The sequence below is a fragment of the Parambassis ranga genome, chromosome 3 (genome assembly GCF_900634625.1).
Source record: "Parambassis ranga chromosome 3, fParRan2.1, whole genome shotgun sequence".
Taxonomy (NCBI): domain Eukaryota; kingdom Metazoa; phylum Chordata; class Actinopteri; family Ambassidae; genus Parambassis; species Parambassis ranga.
Genome location: NC_041024.1, coordinates 9,230,965 through 9,248,694, shown reverse-complemented (window position 1 = coordinate 9,248,694; position 17,730 = coordinate 9,230,965). Strand labels below are relative to the sequence as shown.

Sequence of the window (17,730 nt, the reverse complement as noted above, 5' to 3'; positions counted from 1 at the left end):
CAACTTTGGTGTACTGATGTTTTGTTTTTAGTTCTATAAATCTCAACGCTGCACCTTATAGACCTGCCAGTCCCATCCAAAAACCATCAGCCTCCTCTGATTGGTCAGCTCCAATGGCCTGAGCAGGCACTGTGCAGCATTCTAATTTAAGATAAATAAAGTTCAATGAAAATATATGGAGCCGTACGTTTTCACAATAGCAACCAGGGGCTTACAGTATGAATCAGACTATCAACACATGGCTTCTTTGTTGTTGATGATCCTCAGGTAAGTAGGTCAAATTGAATGTTACTTCTATATTGGGTACTCAGTGCTTCTTAAGTAACATGAACACCAATGTCACGCTCTTGGAGAAAGTAAGTTAGAGTCTCTTGGTATTAATGTGACCTATTAAACCTGAGATCTCATTTATAGTTGGTTTTCTGTCCAATCATTCCTTGTCACTTTGCCTGTGCGATGAATGTGTGTTGTTTGGCTACAGAGGAGCGGTGAGGAGATGGATTATAAAAAGAAGTTATCTAAGCTTGCAGCACTGATAGCTGCTGTCATTGTCAAGGCAAACAAATACCCAACAGCTGAAAATTGTCTGTCCTCAAGCATATCAGTTACCTCTATTGCACTTTCAACAACATCTTACTAACAAACAGTTAAAACACTGTGTGGGCTTAAGAACTCCCATATTCACACCTGTAATCAATCAAACAGCACTAAATCCACCCAAAGCTCATGGATGGACTTTTGGGGTGTGAGTAGTTTTAGCTTGATGACACCTAAAACTTGGACGTGATACTTCATGGTTAGAGACGGTTAAAATGTAACCTAGAGAAGGCTAATTGAGGTTTATGTCACTGGAGCCCCCCTTCCTTTCTTGATACATGCAGGCAGCATGCCAGACTGATCTGGTTACTTCTCATCTCTGGTGAAGCAATTTAGGCCATTGCAGAAAAAGCAAGCAAAGCATGGACATGATCCAGACTACGTGCATCATTTTGAAGTCAGGCGATCATTATTGTGTGATGAAAGTATTGGAGAAGAAAGCCTATTAGGTGTTCAGGTTTTCATATGTTTTGGTACTAGCACACACACCCTGCCAAGATACCTTCATGCCAAACACAAATCATGCATTGGCCTGTATCTGAGGATGGCTTATCCCCCCTGTGTCTCTGTGACTATTTGTAGACTACCAAGTAAATCTGATGCATTACTGGCATAACATGCACTAACTAGACTGATGTGAACCCACAGATCACTGCACCCTCTTTGACAAAACATTCCTTCATCCAGTATGAGGTTACGGACCAGGGAGGCTTCTGCAAAGCACCAGGAGAGAGGCCCATAAGCAACACTGGAAGCAATGATCCATACTGTTGATATCATAAATTTCTCTCTCTCTCTCTCTCTCCCTGCTTTTGGAACCCTTGCTTTGCTCATCCTTGTTTTTGTATCTACGTGCACTCTGCTCTTGTATCTTGTGTTTATTCCTCATAGGCAAGGCTCTAAAAATATCCTTATGCCCTTGTGATGAGGATGGGTGTGTCCTGCAGGATGCTGAGCCCCTATAACCTCACAGTCAGAGGTCTCCAGATGCAGTGGGATTGCTTCTGAGGCCTTTCATTGGAAAATAGAGCAGCAGGTAGGTCAGAAGCCACAGAAAAGAGCTGAGGTTTTCATTAGATTTAAGACTAAACTGTAACTTAATTCATTTGTTGGGATGTTTTTAGCTACAAGATAGAGAAACAAATGCATGACTTATTTTATTTTAAACACAGCACAGCACAGAACATCTTGTATGGATACCCTGTCCACAAGCATTGTGGAGGATATTAATTACATGACAAGTGGGGAGGAAGAGGTGGAGGAAGAGGAAGAAAAAGACGAAGAAGAAGATGACAAAGAGGAAGAAGAAAAAGGGGGTAAATGTACGGTTTTGTGTTGCATGTTTGGTTCGGCAACACAGAACTAAACGTCTGACTGTGATATTTTTCAGATGACACCCAAACAGAGGATTCAGCTGTCCAGAAGCAGCAGAGACCGGCCTGGGCTCCATGTTTCTTTTGCAGAGCAGGTAGAGAGGTGTACAACTATGTCGGCCAGGAGATCGTCATCCAAGAGGGTCTGGACTCATTTGCAGGCATGATATGGCCAGCGGTGAGAAGCACAGTTTCCTCTTGTTTTCTTTCCACAGTGGTACACATACAGAATGCTGCACCACTTTAGAGTGAACATCTCTGTTTACTGATATAGCCAGCACAACATTGCAATACTGCATTGCTACAGGGACTCTCCTCATGGACACTCATTGTTGCAGTCAGAAATATTTTCACACCACAACTTCACACAAAATGCAGCAACACAGAGTGCACAATGTTCGACTTGAATGCTGCACAACACCTCTCAGCTGCTGCTACATTTTGCATGTGGGATTCCCCCCCCCCCCCCCCCCCCCCCAGCACTCTACTGCAGATAAAGAAGAGAGGGTAATCAGCAAACCAGCAAGTCATCTGCAGAGTAATCAACCTCCCTCTCCCTGAAAAACATCCACTATCTCTCCTTTCTCCGTTCCAGCCAGGCTACAAACTTTCAGTTTTTTGTCTTTTGAGCTTTCAGACACATAGCATGCTCTTCAGAAAAATAATAATAATAAATAATGCATTGGTCTTATATTGCGCTTTTCTGCTCTGTTGGGCAGGCACTCAAAGCGCTTACATTGAGATGCATTATTCTTTCACACCACATTCACACAGTGGCAGTGGTAAGCTACCAGTGGTAGCCACAGCTCCCCAGGGGGAGACTGACGGAGACGTGGCTGCCAAGGTGCGCCTACGGCCTCTCCGACCACCGCCGATTCATTCATACGCATTCATACACCAGTGAGTGCACTGGAGGCAATGCCCAAGGACACACAACAACGACTAGGGAGGAGCTGGGGTCGAACCGCCGACCTTCCGGTTATTGGACAACCCTGCTCACCACTGAGCCACTGCTGCCCTGCAAAAAAAAAAAAGCTCCTGGATCTTAATGACACAAAGAGCAATTAAATAATTTTAGCTGGAAAAACTTATTTTCATCATAAAGCTCTAGGGTAACATTGAATTAATGTCAGTATGACTGTAACAGTAATCCTGGTGCCCCTCAGGCTTTGGCTCTCTGTCACTACCTTGACACTCATCGTGGACAGCTGAGTCTTGTGGACAAAGCAGTCCTGGAGATCGGTGCAGGAACTGGCCTGTTATCTGTTGTAGCAGCCCTTCTCGGTATGTAACAATACTGTACATGAACTTGTTCTTCTCACACACAAACCTACAGTTATAATACCTGTTTGTCACCATTCTCAGGTGGCTGGGTCACAGCCACAGACCTTCCAGAGGTCCTGAGCAACCTCAGAGTCAACATATGCAGAAACACCAGGGGCCGCTGCAGACACACGCCTCAGGTGGCGACTCTGTCCTGGGGCTACGACTTGGAGAGCACCTACCCTTCATCTGTTTACAGGTATGACTACGTGCTGGCAGCTGACGTGGTCTACCATCACGACTTCCTGGACGAGCTCCTGGCCACCATGAAGCATTTCTGCAAACCAGGAACGACTCTGATCTGGGCCAACAAGGTCAGGTTTTCGACTGATCTGACTTTTACTGAGAACTTTAAAAAGGCATTTCACACAAGTTTACTGGCTGAAGATGGAGAGCTGAAGATCTTCATGGCAACGAGTAGAGAGGAAGAGGGAACGGGTGAGGAGAAGCTGGAAATCCAAGATCTGCTGGAGGTGGGGAAGGAAGGACAGAGTGGGGAAGAGGAGGATGCGATGAGTGAAGAAGAGAACACGGAGCAAAAACACGACGAAAAGATTGAAGAAGAAGAGAATGATAATGACGAAGCATGGAAATCTGACATATTAGAGGATGAAACAGGAGAGGAGAAAAAGGAGGAGTCAGAGTGTGACACAGAGGAGAAGGTGGAAGATGATGACTATGAAGAAGAGGAAAAGGACACAAGTGATGAAGGCATTTCAGGCAACTTGCTTAATATAAACATCAAACATCAGAGTCTATTTTTGTGTTTGATCACCCAGCTGCAAAAAGCTGCTCTTAAAATTTCATTATTAATAAAGTTATTTTTTGTTTCCCTCCACAGGACAGAAGCAGACGGCTGTGCTGCAGCAGTGGGCGCCCTGCATCATTCAGCGCCTTGACAAAGACATCTACCACTATGCAGGACAGGACATCACCATTTATGCATCCATTGACTCTTTCGGAGCAGTGATGTGGCCAGCTGTGAGCATTTCTTTAAAATACTACAAATTTCACATATTTATTGTACAACTCACTGAATCCCATCTTCCTGTCCTGCAGGCGGTGGCTTTGTGCTCCTTCTTGGACAACAACAGGCACACGGTGAACCTGCAGGGGCAGAAGGTGCTGGAGCTCGGCGCAGGAACAGGACTGGTGGCCATTGTGGCCAGTCTGCTGGGTGAGCCATCACACAAGAGTGGCGGCTGTGTTACACACTGTGTTTATATTGACAGATGTTGTATCTCCGCATCTTTAGGGGCTTCAGTGAGAGCTACAGACTTACCTGATTTGCTGAGTAACCTCCGAGCCAACGTGATGAGGAACACCAGGGGCCGCTGCAGACACATACCTGAGGTGGCAACTCTGTCCTGGGGATATGACTTGGAGAGCACCTACCCTTCATCTGTTTACAGGTATGACTACGTGCTGGCAGCTGATGTGGTCTACCATCACGACTTCCTGGACGAGCTCCTGGCCACCATGAAACATTTCTGCAAACCAGGAACGACTCTGATCTGGGCCAACAAGGTCAGGTTTCCGACTGATCTGACTTTTACTGAGAACTTTAAAAAGGCATTTCACACAAGTTTACTGGCTGAAGATGGAGAGATGAAGATCTTCATGGGAAAGAGTAAAGAATGAGAAAAGACAGCATATTCTAACATATTCACACATGCTACAGTTTAAACAGAATCAACGATCTGACAGCACAGTGGTCTATATAGAGGACAATAATCTGTAAATGATCAGAGGTGCAAATATTTAGGTGCAGATTTCAGATTAAAGTTCCTAAACAACAATTAATCAGTAAACTTTTGCCAAAAATGCAATACATTCTGCTGCCAAGGATAAATGGTAGTAAGTATTTTTCCATTGTTCTGTAGTGTGACTTGATTCCGCCTTCTCTCCAGTGTGATGAAACTTGATGTGAATTTGTGGCATTCAAAGTGCTACAAATCACTGCCTCTACCCACAAACGAGGTCAATGCATTTACAAAACTTGTCTGGAAAAATCAAAATATTTGATTTAGGTGTTGTTTATCTGACCTCTGCAATATATTGGTTATGTAGAACTGCAGTTTCCAGTGAACCATAATGATAATGAACCAACTATGTTGACAACTTATGATCAGCTTCAGTTATTCAGTTCTTCTTTTTGTTATTGGACTATGAGAACATATGTTGTTTAACATATTTTGGCATGTGAATTGTATTTTTTATGTAAGTGATAAACAGTGCACACTTTGATTCTTCCAAATCATCTTTATTCAGTGTCATTTTTCTGGTTTGTGATTTAATTCCATGTGACCACAAAAAGAGTGCGACAGCGGCTCGGGTCGTTCCCATACATCGAGAAAGAATGGTTATAAAATAATACTAAGAGCATACAACCTTACTTCGTAACATTCTTTTAAAATATTGGCATTTACTAGATTTTTATGACTAAAAATATAAACACTCAACATCCATAAGAAGCATTTCTGAACTCTTTCCTGACACCCGACAGACTGAGAGCGACAGATACGAGACATCTGTTTGGTGCCGGAGTGGACGGTGAAGTCCTGTGGTGAAAAGTTAAGGCCATTTTCGGAGACTGTCATTGGCAACGTGTACTGTAGAGAGCTGAGCCCTAAATCGAACAACTGTCAGAACATAAACACACAAGAAAGAGGACAAAAAAGGGACAAAAACAGGAAAAAACTGCCCAAACCCTGCTAGAAGTGACTCCAGCAAACCACAGCGTGCTTGGAGAGGCCCTGTGCTGAGGCTGCTGCTGAAAGTGATACAAGTTACAGCTAAAAACAGAAACACAAGGAGCTCTTACTCCTGGGTAAACATGAGCTGTGACGACCAAATTTACTCTGAGAAAAGACTTTAACTCACATGATGACTAAGAGCCTTAAAAAGCAGCTGCTTTTACATTAAGTGAGGACTGTCCTCTTGTGAGAGGGCTGAAAACAACAATCAAGGACAGATGAAAACACAAGATAGAACCACCATACTTGTAGCAGACTTTATCACTTAAGTGTATGCAATGCTTTGATATGTCCTCTGACAAACCAGGAAAAATCCTCCTTCAGTTAAAGTGACACACAAATTCCCACTTCCTGTTTCATGGATTAAAAGATGAAAACAGTTGGGAAATCCTGAATATGAAAACATGGATTTCTGTTTCTCAAGTTCCCAAATGGTTTGTTACACAGAGCTGATGAGGGGGTCATCAAGTGAAACCGCTTCATGAAGCATCTGTCAGGTGTACTGTGGGCTGACGGAAACTATTGGTAGTTCCTCACCACATGCCAAGAGGTCCAACCTGCTGCTGTTCAGCACACCATGAAGCCCTGCACGCCTCTTCACAGAGTAAACATTAACTGCATTAACCAGCATTACACATCCTGATACCTAAACAGTCAGCAGCTGACTTTCATTGTGGTATCACAGTAAGTGCCATGTTGGCATCTTTACTGTATGCACCTCAAGGTCATGATATGGTAAAACATACACACCAATACTAATTTGTAGTAACAAATCCAATAATGTGACCCTTTAAAACAAACATGGTAGCTTAACAAACCTGATGCTTAAACATCTCTCTAAAGGTCTACTCTTTCAGTTGGGGAGAAAAAAAAGTTCATGTACACAAAATATGCTCACAAGTACACATGAAGTCACTCAAAACACACACACACACACACACACACACTCAAGAAAGTAACAACAGTGGATAATGTCAGCATCTTGCCTCAGATTAAAAATCTTTCCTTTGAAACGAACTAAAATTGGCTTCCACACAAAACTATTCTTCCTTACATCTTAGAAGACATGCATATATATGCAAAATACATCAATTAGAATAATATTTGTTATATATATACCTATTGCATCTTAATATTCTGTATGTTACGTGTGTATGTACATTATTTTATGACACTGTGTACAAGTGCAGCATTTTGAATGCTGCCATGAAATGTCCCTAATACTGTGAGAAGATATATCATAAACATGAATTCTGATCTGAACATCCTGCTGCTGCCCACAACTGCATCAATATGTTTAGTGAGGTTTGTTAAATGTGCTGCTCAGCTCACTGCAGCAATGCCAACAGGTAAGCGGAAGCCAGCTAGGTGTATGTATGTAGCTTCATGTTACCTGACGAGTCACTGATGGCCTGCATTCAGCGTGCACACGCTGCAGGCGTGAGCTTTAAAAAAACCACATTTGACACCAGAGGTTGACAGGTGAACTACAAGTGTGTTGACAGACACTAGTGATAGCTGTGGTCAAAAACCTCGCACTGTTTTACAGCCCATCAGAAAAAAAAAGCTAAGGTACATGTAGAAAGGCACCTCGACACTGTTTTGTGTTCCGAGACAGACAAGACCAATGTTAACCAACCCAGCCTGGCAGAAAACAATAAGAAAAGAAAGAAAAAGGAAGATTAAGTTCTGTCCACGACTCCCTTTTAAGTCAGGGATTAGGCAAATTCTCTGTGTGTTCTCAGGTCCGAACATTGTGCAGCAGCGAGTCCTCCTGTCGTCTCGCTGTAGCATCGTAATGATTCTTCTAAATGGGGTCACAGTTATTTATTTAAAGACTAGAGATTCATCCCTAGAGTCCACGCCGGCCCCTTTTTTTTTTTTTACAGTATTTACACAAGAGAATTTATATGTTATGGAGTCCTGTATTGAAGACGTGTGGTTGTGAAAGCCTCCAAATTTGTAGACGACAACAAAATAAAAGACAAGATCTGACTAAGATTTTCATTTGTTGTTTTGTGGTCAATAGCATTCAAATAACCACACTCGATATTGTCCTTTATTTTGGTAGTCACCTATAATAATATTAAAAAAAATGCCAGGAGGCAGCTGGTTGGTCAGATGCAATGCATAGACCATGTGACCCTGAGGGACACGATATTAAAGTTACTGAGTAACGATGTGTGTATGTGTCTAAAAGGGTGTGTAGTCTGCAGGGTACATGACTGGGAGCCAGTTCTCACTGAAGTTAGCACAGTGTGTCCATCCAAGATGACGCATTATCTGGAAAACAAGAAAAAGTTTTAACAAAAGAATTTTTCTTTTTTTTTGTGAGAGGAATATGAGCCGTTACTGCCGTCACACCTGGATGCAGTTCTTCATGTTCTCTTTGCTGGGCTTCTCTTCCACCATCTTTGAGGCGTATTTTAAGGCTCGGCCGTACATCTTGTTCACCAGAGCGTGCTTGTATGAAAACATTAATACCTAAAAACAGCAGATAAAAACCAAGGTCAAACCAAATACAATGAATCATTCCACCAAATTCACATGTCCATAAATAAAACGGGAGAACAGCACATTGGTTTTTGTGGAAGTTTAACTTAGAAACATTCTGTTCACCTTGGAGTCGGTTAGCTCTGCCCACTTCTGCACCTCCCAAAATGTATCCATCAGGGCTTTAGGCACGCTGTGCTGAGTGTCATCTGAACTGCTGGCCGCCTGCTCCTCAACCTCCTCTGCTGCTGCTGCTGTCGCTTGTCCCGTGACAACAGCAGCGGCGCCGTCCTGTGAGGCAGGGGGCAGCAGGAGCTGATCAGCCAGAGCGCAGCCCTTCCTGCACAGAGCATCCAGCAGAGACGACTTCTGCTTCTCCATGTCACTGAAACACAGAAGTGAGCAGGTGTAATATCCGGTTTATCAAGATCTTTATGGTTCATTCACATGATAAGATGCTTGAAATGATTCTACTATTAATGCTTTTCTTTTTTTTGACTTACGTCTTAATGGTTGCTGCATCCGGCCGAGGGTCTGTCTTCATGGTGAGGTAAACAGCCAAGGCTGTTTGGTCAACGTGGGAAATGATGATGTCCGCAGCTGACAACACCTCCTTCAGACGTTTTGCACGCTCCTTAACACAACCACAAATATGAGCAAAAATCCTACCACTACTGAAACACAACACACACTTCCTATGTCTCCTTCAATTCATGCTATTTTACCTTTTCTGAGTCCAGCTGATGCAGTCTCTGTACATGCAGTGGAAGATGATCCGAATAGTTTTCTATCAGTTCATCGTAGATGGAGCTGGAGTCCAATCTGAACAGATGAATTGAGTTTAGAGAAATGAAAGACTATGGGACTACATCGTGTGGCTTATTAGAAAGGGCTCCTTACTTTGTCATCCACTGAATCTTCAGATCTCTCATGGCTTCTGCGAACTCCTCCTTCACATCTTTCTCTTTGTCTGCTTCTTTGTCCTTCTCCTTCCCTCCATTCTTTGACTTGTTGGGAGCAGGAATTAAGTGGTAGATGACTGGAACAACATCCTGCATGAATACACACGCGGAGAAGTTGATTAAAACAATACCTTATACAATAAAATCCATCTATACCAGTATCCCAATTGCTCAGCCTCTTCTACTAATGTCATGTTCTGAGACACAACAATTGTCCTGGTTATCTTTCTTTAAAGAGTTAAAAAGTATTTGTAATACTGAAAATAGTGATCATTATTTAAATATATTAATAAATATGTATACATAAATAATTAATTGAACTGACCACCAGAAAACTAAAATAATTATTACAACTAGTCTATTGAAATTTTCAGTCCAGAAATGTTGACATGCTTCGAGATGATCAATGCAGATGTAAACAAATCCCATCATAGGGTAAGGAATATGCCATTTCCAGATGGTAGGAGAGCAGTGGACGCTCTGTTGTATGGTGTTTCTAGCTCATCCAGTACCTTTTTAAACTTTCCTTGTCGTTTTGCAGAGGCCTGCCCCTGGTGGTCAGAATAACACACAGTAAGGAAGAGACAATACAAACACACCAAAAAGGATTCTCTCTCTCTCTCTCTTCAGTCTATGTTTTATCCTCATTCAGAGATTCCAACCACCTACCTTTTGTTTCATTTATTGAGCAATTCTTGCTGATGATAAGCTCTGATTTCTACCTCGTGCAAACGAAATGTATAATCATTTAATATTTGACTCTGTATTATTATGTCTTGAGCAAAAGAAATTGCACTGGAGCCACAAAAACAAAATCAGCTCAAGAAAACACCAAAAAAAGGCTAAAAAAATTCAACATTTGCCATTGTAAAAGTATCCGAATTTAAATGTCTCATTTGTATTTTTGACTGATTTTTTATCTCTACAGACCAATGTAATAATGGAATAAACTGTGAAAGTTAAAATCTATTTTTGTTTTTCTTTTATGACTTTCCCAAAACACACGGTGAAAACATGGCTGAGAGATTTTTTAGGTTTTTTTTCTGCAGTGAAAAAGAAGCATGGACAAAGGCAAATGAGTGAAAAAGACAAAATTATCATGCATTAATGAAACTGACAGCACTCAATTTAAGAATCAGCAGACAAGACTCATTATATTACATTAAAAGTGATAAGAGTTCCCCGTCAGATAATTTGAAAACCGCTACTAACAGCCAAGCACTGGGCTGGTCTAATCATGAGGGCCATGAGTACTTAACTCACGTTCAATCTCTACACCATTAACCAGGACACAATAAAGGACTATGATGATAGTTGCCTGCCAAATCATCATGCTGTGTTTTGTCCTTATTTGCCTGATGAGCACGACTGACTGCTGCTCTGAAGTATTGAGATTAAAAAAGAACAGACAGCCACTCACAGCTTTCTTTCCATACTCGCTCTTGGGCACAACAAGAGAGCCTGAAAGATAACATCCTGGACTCGTACCCTTAGGGATTCTGAAAGAAAGAGATAAAAATATCACACTTATGATATCTTTAACATGGAGAAATATGGCCTCAAGAAGGATTTTTTATCATCTCTCATTTCAAAACTAAAAAGGTTTCAATTTACAGTAGATGCAATGTTTATCCCACAGCATGCTAAAAGCGTCTTGTGCAGATTATTAGAGTCTAAATGGATCATTTGCTAACTCACTTGTCGTCTGGCAGGGATGTGACATAGAAGGGCTGCATGGCACCAGGGCACAAGGTGACCGTGTTAGATTTCTTCTTAGACATGAGGGCGGCGCGGTGTGTCTCATAGACATCCAAACTGAGGGTGTTAGACAAACGGTGTGAAACCACAAACGGCAGGTCTTTAAGGCGCTCTAGTTCGCTGGACTGCTCATGGCGAACCTGCAGACGTAAAGTGTAGTCGCCCTTTTCCAGTTTCAGAGAATACTGGAGGAGAAAAGTGGAGATATGTTAGATCACTGCAGACAAGAAATGATTTCTCCATCTTTTGCATGTAGCTAAGTGTACCTGGTGTGGATAGGCGTCCCCTGAGCCCAGCAGTCTCTTGTTCTGGTCAAACAGCATCCAGAGTTGACTGTCAAACTCGGACTCATACAGCAGCTCACACAGCATTGGGCAGCTGGGTGTAACCTCTCCACTCTTAGGCTGAGGACAGTGCAAAAGAATATTACACACATATACTAACACTATATTCTTCTTGTGAAATATGCTGATGACTTTGCCAGTACCTGGTGAAAGCTGTAGGTGAGGACTATCTCATAGAGTTGTCTGTTATTAGGTAGAATATCCCTCGTTCCCAAGGCCTTTATCTTTGAACTTAAGGGCCTACAAGAACAACAAGAGAGCTCAAACACAATCTATCATCATCATCAAAGAATGCTGTGTGTGTGTGTATGTGTTTACCTCAGGGGCTGAACCCATGACTTGAGGGTGATAGTGGGGGACACCTCTTCATATCTTAGAGGTGAAGACACGTCAAAACTTGTCACTCCCTCTGAGGCATGCTGGGACATGACAAGTGAGAGTTATAAACAAAAAATAACAGATACTGCCTAAATCTAGGCTCCTTTTTGATGCTGTTGACTGGTGTATCGGTAGGGTTCTTACTATGTGCAGGGGTGAAGGAGAAGTGTTAAGTCCATGGAATGAGATGCTGTAGTCCACTGTGACGTCACCCAGGCTGGCCCACCAGCGTGCAATGCAAAACTCCACCACCTTGCCCGACTAAGGAAGACAAAAAAGGATCATTTGCGTAGCTGATTCAGGCATCTGTCAACTTAAGAGCTCAATAAGCATTAAATTCATTGGTATAATAATGTATATTGTAAATGCAATTATGTACCAGAACAGGGAAAGCTTCAGTTAGTGAGCCTCTTTCCAACAGCGAGGAGAACTTGTAGAACTCGTTAGCTCTGTAGGCTTTCTGTTTGACCAGGTGCACCGCATGAAGAACAAACTTTGATGACACATCTCCTGAATGAGAGGTCAATGTAATCTCTACAGGAGAGACACAAGTACCGTACAAGGAAAAGAGAGTAGAATTGTTAAAAAAAACAACCCAGAATAAGTAATACTTCTACACAACACAACTCCACCCATAAGTGAGAATCTTTTTTCTACAACCTGGCCTGAAAGTGGTCACCTACAAATGTAAATAAAGCACTTATCTCAGAGATACTGACCTGCCCAGGAGGCCCCATGAGGAACAGTGATGAAGTGCCGTCTGATCTGGCCTGGTCTGAAGTGTACATCTGTGAAACTCACCTCCTGATTGCGGCTATCTGTCACTCTATCAGAACAAACAGGACGCGGTCAGACAAAATAAAGAAATAAGATAGTTCTTGGGAAAAAAAAGCTTGTAAGATATCACTCACTTGGCAGGGATAATAACTGTGATTGGAACTCTAAACAGCGGGCCACAGCTAGGTGCTGCTGTATCGTACCCACACACCTGAAAAACGCAGTGATGCACAGTCACAGTGATGCACAAATACACACACAGAAACAAGATTTCCATGGCTCCCATCTTCGTCTTGTGCCCACCTCTGTGTAGTGCACTCCTTCTCTCAGTCCCACAGGATCGATGCGGACATTGACATGGCGACACTGATTCATCAGCTCTAGATGAGAGGGGCACTGGACCCAAGGGGCAGCACATGTGAGCGCCAAATGTAGCTGCAAGGAGATTCTTTCAGAGTTTCCTGTGATGGATGACAAAGAAATGAAAACAAAGCAAAATAAAATGCTGTCAAAGATGTCTGTGTTATGCTGCACTACTACATGCCTGTGTTCTCTGGGAAGATGGGTTCAATTCCTACTCCGTGATCCGAAGGCGCAAGAACTTGGCCTGGGTCTCTGAGGTAGATGCCTCTCTGTGATCCCACACTTACTGAGAAGCCCAGGTGGCTTGTGGGTAAGGAGGCGTGCTGGGTGAGGTAGTCTAACGCTTTGTCCACCTGAGATGAATCGAGAGAGCAGATTACTGAATGGCTCTCAAAAAACTGTAAAGAAATCCTAAAATACCCAAAGTGAAAATAAAACAACATGCCAAAAGAAAAAGAAAAGGGAACATGTTACAAACAGAAGCTAACTCAAGTTACCTGGATTATTCCGTGGCCCTGTGCAAACACCTCAATGTCATCAACCTTGAGAGCCGTGTTTTCCAGCGCTCTCCTCACAGCTGGAACAGAGGGGCTGATCCCATTCTGCTTCAGTCCTATATCACACAAAATAACACACAACTGTCACACACACACTGTTAGACATGCGACACATGCCCACACCTATTATCAGTCCAAGAGCATTGACACACCTGAGAGGACTAGTGCGATGCCGCCACAGGCATTAGGGGATGACATAGATGTGCCATTCATTAGCTGGGTACCACGAAGGGTCCAGTTGGGTACAGATGCAATAGCACCACCAGGGGCACTGATGCTGACCCCCAGCGCCCCGTCAGTGCTGGGGCCCCTGGAGGACCACGTGTACTGGTTAGGGGGCAGCTTCTCCCTCAGGGAATACTCTGCCACCATCATGTCTGGAGTCACATAGGCTCCAACTCCTACACAGATAAATGAGCGAGAAATGCAAAATGAAAAATATAAAGAAAACAACACTTCACTGAAAGTGTAATCAGAACGCACCTATGACGCTGCTGGTGGTTCCTCCAGGGCAGCCCACTGTGGAGAGGCAGGGGCCATTATTTCCTGCACTTGAAACAAAAATTACGTTGTGCTTCTGCACAGCCTCTGTGATCACCTCACAGATCCTCCTGCAAGACAATTTCCCAATCAGTTACACTGTGTCACAACAAATGACAGATCTAGCATACTGAAACAACACCCTCATAACACTTACCCTGAATTAGGCCAGTGGGTCGCCTCCCCATAGCTATAGTTAACCAGGTCACACTTGTAGTTGATAACTTCAATCATCTTTGAGGGACAGAGACATATACAGAACAAAGTGAGGTAAATATCTACTTATTAAACCAAAGGTAGACAGGTAGTATCGATATTTGAGGACTATACCGCGCGGATGAGTCCTGTGCCTGTTTCCATGGTGCTGAGGCGGGTGTCTCCAATCTTTAGAGACAGGATTTGGGCACCGGGGGCAACCCCATTACGCTCTGGTTCCTCTGGGAAGTAACCTGCTGCAATACTTGCCACGTGTGTTCCATGAGCCCCTTCAAAATAAACACAAGCAAGTTATACAAGCGAATACTTTATGGAGTCATAAAGGTTGAATCTGGAGTAACTTTCCATTATACTGGAAATGACTAAATCATTATTCTATTGAAAGAAGATGGGATTTCATGCTTCAGGATACCTCACCTCCACTAGTGACGATGCACAGAGTGTTTCCTTCATCATAAATATTAACAGAGTAGTTGAGCATCTCAGCATTTCCTAACGTGGCATACTCCTGTGTCTCTCTGTATGAGCTCAGCACAGTGCACTGAGAAAGCTCTCCACACTCTGAAAGGTCAACTACAGCCCTAAAGAGAACAGAAGCAACAGACAGCATGATCAATAAATACATTATTAGTATATAGTTGAAGGTAGTGAAGAGGAAAATAAAAAGCATGTTCTTACTTCCATGTGACACCGTCATGCCAAAGCACACAGTCATATACAGGACCAGGGTCACTGTACTTCTTTTCTAGTGATGCCAGCAATTCTGACTGACTCTGCAGCTCTTCTTTCTGCAGCTTCTCAGTCTGGAGAGAGGGGGCATGGTAAGGACAGGACAGAGCAAAACACTGACGAGCAGAGGCAAAGTGTTTTTGGGTCTGACCTGTGATGGTGTTGGATGAGCGAGATCAAACTCTTCGGTCTTGCGAGACACCTCAGCAAGTGCTGCTCTGTGCGCTGGGTCCCACATCTTCTCCTTTCGCTCTTTCTAATAGACAAGAGTAGCATAAATCATTGATCATTACCACATTCATTATGAATCACAAGCAACGCAAAATCAAAACTGTGATGGCCATAGCACAGTACTAACGCCAGGTCTCCCTACCTGTATTCTTTCTTTAAGAGCCTTGGGGAAGAACTCATAGCCATTTTTAACTCCAATGTGATACTTCCCTGATGGATTGACCCAGGCAGGAGGGATCTGGAAGACATAAAAAGACTCATCACCAAAAAATGACTTCAGATGTAGGGCAATACCTGTATTAGAATACTTCCTGCTGTTCATGTAACCTTAGTACAAAAAAGAGTCTGCCAACCTTAAGTGTTCTACCAGAGAGGCCAGTGATTGTCCCATCTTTGGGCTCCGCCACAGTCGTCATGTTGACATCACCGCTGCCTGTCGTATCAATGATGTCGACAATCTTTGGTTTCCCTTCAGTTGTGACCTAAGACAGAAAGCAAGCAGTAGTCAATCAACTTTAATTTAGACTGGAATGACTTCCAGTTCCAGAATGACTGCTAACAATAAAAACAAATCAGGCCCTGTCATTTTAAACCAGAGTGTAGAGTTGATAGATAACAGCAACATCTCCCTTCAAACAGATTTGTTTATCTGGTTATCAGGTTTACTTTTGGCCCTTTATAGCATGTCTGAAGCAGGGTGACATCATGAAAAAAACAGACTGACTAACCTTAAGCATGTATCTGTCAACTAACCTAGCAACAACAAATAGGATGGTTATTATTTATTTGCAACTGTGTAGCTGCCAGACTAACTTAACTGTGAATTAGCAGTTAACATGTTCAGTAATTACAGATTATCTAACAGTTACAACATTATACACGATTATAATGTGCAACTTCTAACCTTGTGGCAACATTTAACCCTTAAAAAACTGACAAGACGAACTGTAAGCGCTGCAGGAAAACTGAGGCGTACAAGTGTGGCTATTAGCTTTCAGGCTAGGATGGTATATGTACACCAGGATAGCTAGCTGAGCTGTTGACTGTCCTTCCGGCAAGCACCGAAACACTTTCTGACAGCAGGAGAGGACACCTGCTATTAACTGCTTTATATAAATTTGGTTGTCATATAAGACATAGAGCTATCTGTTATGGGCACTGTGTTTATATAACGATGCTAGCTTGCTAGTTAGCTGTGACCGTGGGGTGACTGTGTGCAAAATGCAGTGAATGAGACGGGCCTTTAGCTTTAGCTAGCTTCCGACAACTGGGTCGTAGCTAAACACGAGGCAGCCGGTCAGATTTACCTGCATGCCGGGGGCCCCGGGATCCACGCCGGTGTCAAGGATAGCGACGAGGACTCCTCGACCATCATACTCGGGGAACCTGGTGAGGTAAGAAGCGGCGCCGGTTTCTTTTTTGGGGAGCAGCCCGTGGAAGGGGAACGGTTCTTCGGTAGAATGAGCAGCCATGATCAACAGAGTGACAATGAAAACAAAGCAGCGAAATGGGGAAGAGAGCAGCGCATACGGCTGGAGAGACGGGGAGGAGAGCCGCTTAAAGGGGCAGTGCCTGCGGATCTGTGCCCTGACGCATCCCCCTGTAACCTTTAGGCCATCCAACAGGACCTTTGAAATCAGGTGTCACAATGTGTTGTTGATCCTACCTGTATTATTCTTAGGTAGTTCTGGATAACACAGCCACCTGATTTCAGCTATAGTTTACATTACATTATACTAATTTGGGAGAAGTTGATACGTAAACCTTTAATCACACATTTTCCTGCCATTTCTGCCTAAATCATCTTTTGTCTTTTAGTCCCTTTTTAGTAGGCTATTGCATGGCAACATTCTTATAACACCACCTCTTTGCACTGAAGCAGGGTGAACGTTCCATTATACAATAGACTCATTTACCAACTTGGCTCATGTGGAGTGGTTTATTCTGTGCTGGCCAGTAGTGCAATGTAACTAAGGCCCCGTTCACACTGGAGAAAGTCAATCCAGCTGGAGCGGGATTGAATCTGGATAGCTTTTAAACTGGATACATTCAGACCTATTTTCAAATCTGGCTATGACACACATGTGTCTGTGCTCAATCCAGTTTAAACCAGCTTCTTGGTTGTCCTCCAAACTGCTAGTGGAACATCGTAAAATTCAGACCGTTCAGGCCGCGTTCAGGAATGCGAGTGTGCATGCGTTTTTTTCTCTACACTGACAGTGCTTTGAAAAACACTTAAGGCACGAAACATGTAAGCGTGTGGGACAGCACATTTTATTTTTAGAATAGAATAGAATATACTTAGAATAGAATATACATTTCACTAAAGTGAG

At 43.0% G+C, this 17,730-nt stretch overlaps 2 protein-coding genes across 4 annotated transcripts; one reads left to right on the top strand and one right to left on the bottom strand.

Moving 5' to 3' along the window:
* The first annotated feature begins 1,556 nt into the window (after positions 1–1,556).
* mettl21ca (methyltransferase 21C, AARS1 lysine a) lies at positions 1,557–5,376 on the top strand. 2 transcript variants are annotated; one of them, XM_028402843.1, is made up of 8 exons: positions 1,557–1,633; positions 1,770–1,913; positions 1,988–2,148; positions 3,137–3,254; positions 3,336–4,013; positions 4,135–4,274; positions 4,353–4,470; positions 4,549–5,376. In XM_028402843.1, exons 2-8 carry the CDS (start codon positions 1,790–1,792, stop codon positions 4,932–4,934), a joined length of 1,725 nt encoding a protein of 574 aa, XP_028258644.1. In that variant the 5' UTR covers positions 1,557–1,633; positions 1,770–1,789; the 3' UTR covers positions 4,935–5,376. The 2 variants fall into 2 exon arrangements, with proteins under 2 accessions (XP_028258644.1, XP_028258645.1); XM_028402844.1 differs by having other exon boundaries at positions 1,596–1,633; positions 1,775–1,913.
* A 2,416-nt stretch (positions 5,377–7,792) lies between these two features.
* tpp2 (tripeptidyl peptidase 2) lies at positions 7,793–16,973 on the bottom strand. 2 transcript variants are annotated; one of them, XM_028402839.1, is made up of 29 exons: positions 16,705–16,973; positions 15,751–15,879; positions 15,540–15,635; positions 15,318–15,422; positions 15,116–15,240; positions 14,855–15,018; positions 14,552–14,706; positions 14,379–14,455; positions 14,165–14,292; positions 13,834–14,082; positions 13,622–13,737; positions 13,306–13,477; positions 13,065–13,222; positions 12,896–12,972; positions 12,704–12,810; positions 12,364–12,518; positions 12,129–12,245; positions 11,925–12,025; positions 11,750–11,846; positions 11,529–11,666; positions 11,203–11,447; positions 10,925–11,003; positions 10,017–10,055; positions 9,443–9,594; positions 9,268–9,364; positions 9,046–9,176; positions 8,669–8,927; positions 8,414–8,533; positions 7,793–8,332 (listed from the first exon to the last, which is right to left on the bottom strand). In XM_028402839.1, the coding sequence occupies exons 1-29, from the start codon at positions 16,867–16,869 to the stop codon at positions 8,243–8,245; spliced, it is 3,843 nt and encodes a 1,280-aa protein (XP_028258640.1). In that variant the 5' UTR covers positions 16,870–16,973; the 3' UTR covers positions 7,793–8,242. The 2 variants fall into 2 exon arrangements, with proteins under 2 accessions (XP_028258640.1, XP_028258642.1); XM_028402841.1 differs by lacking the exon at positions 10,017–10,055.
* Between the last annotated feature and the right edge of the window lie 757 nt (positions 16,974–17,730).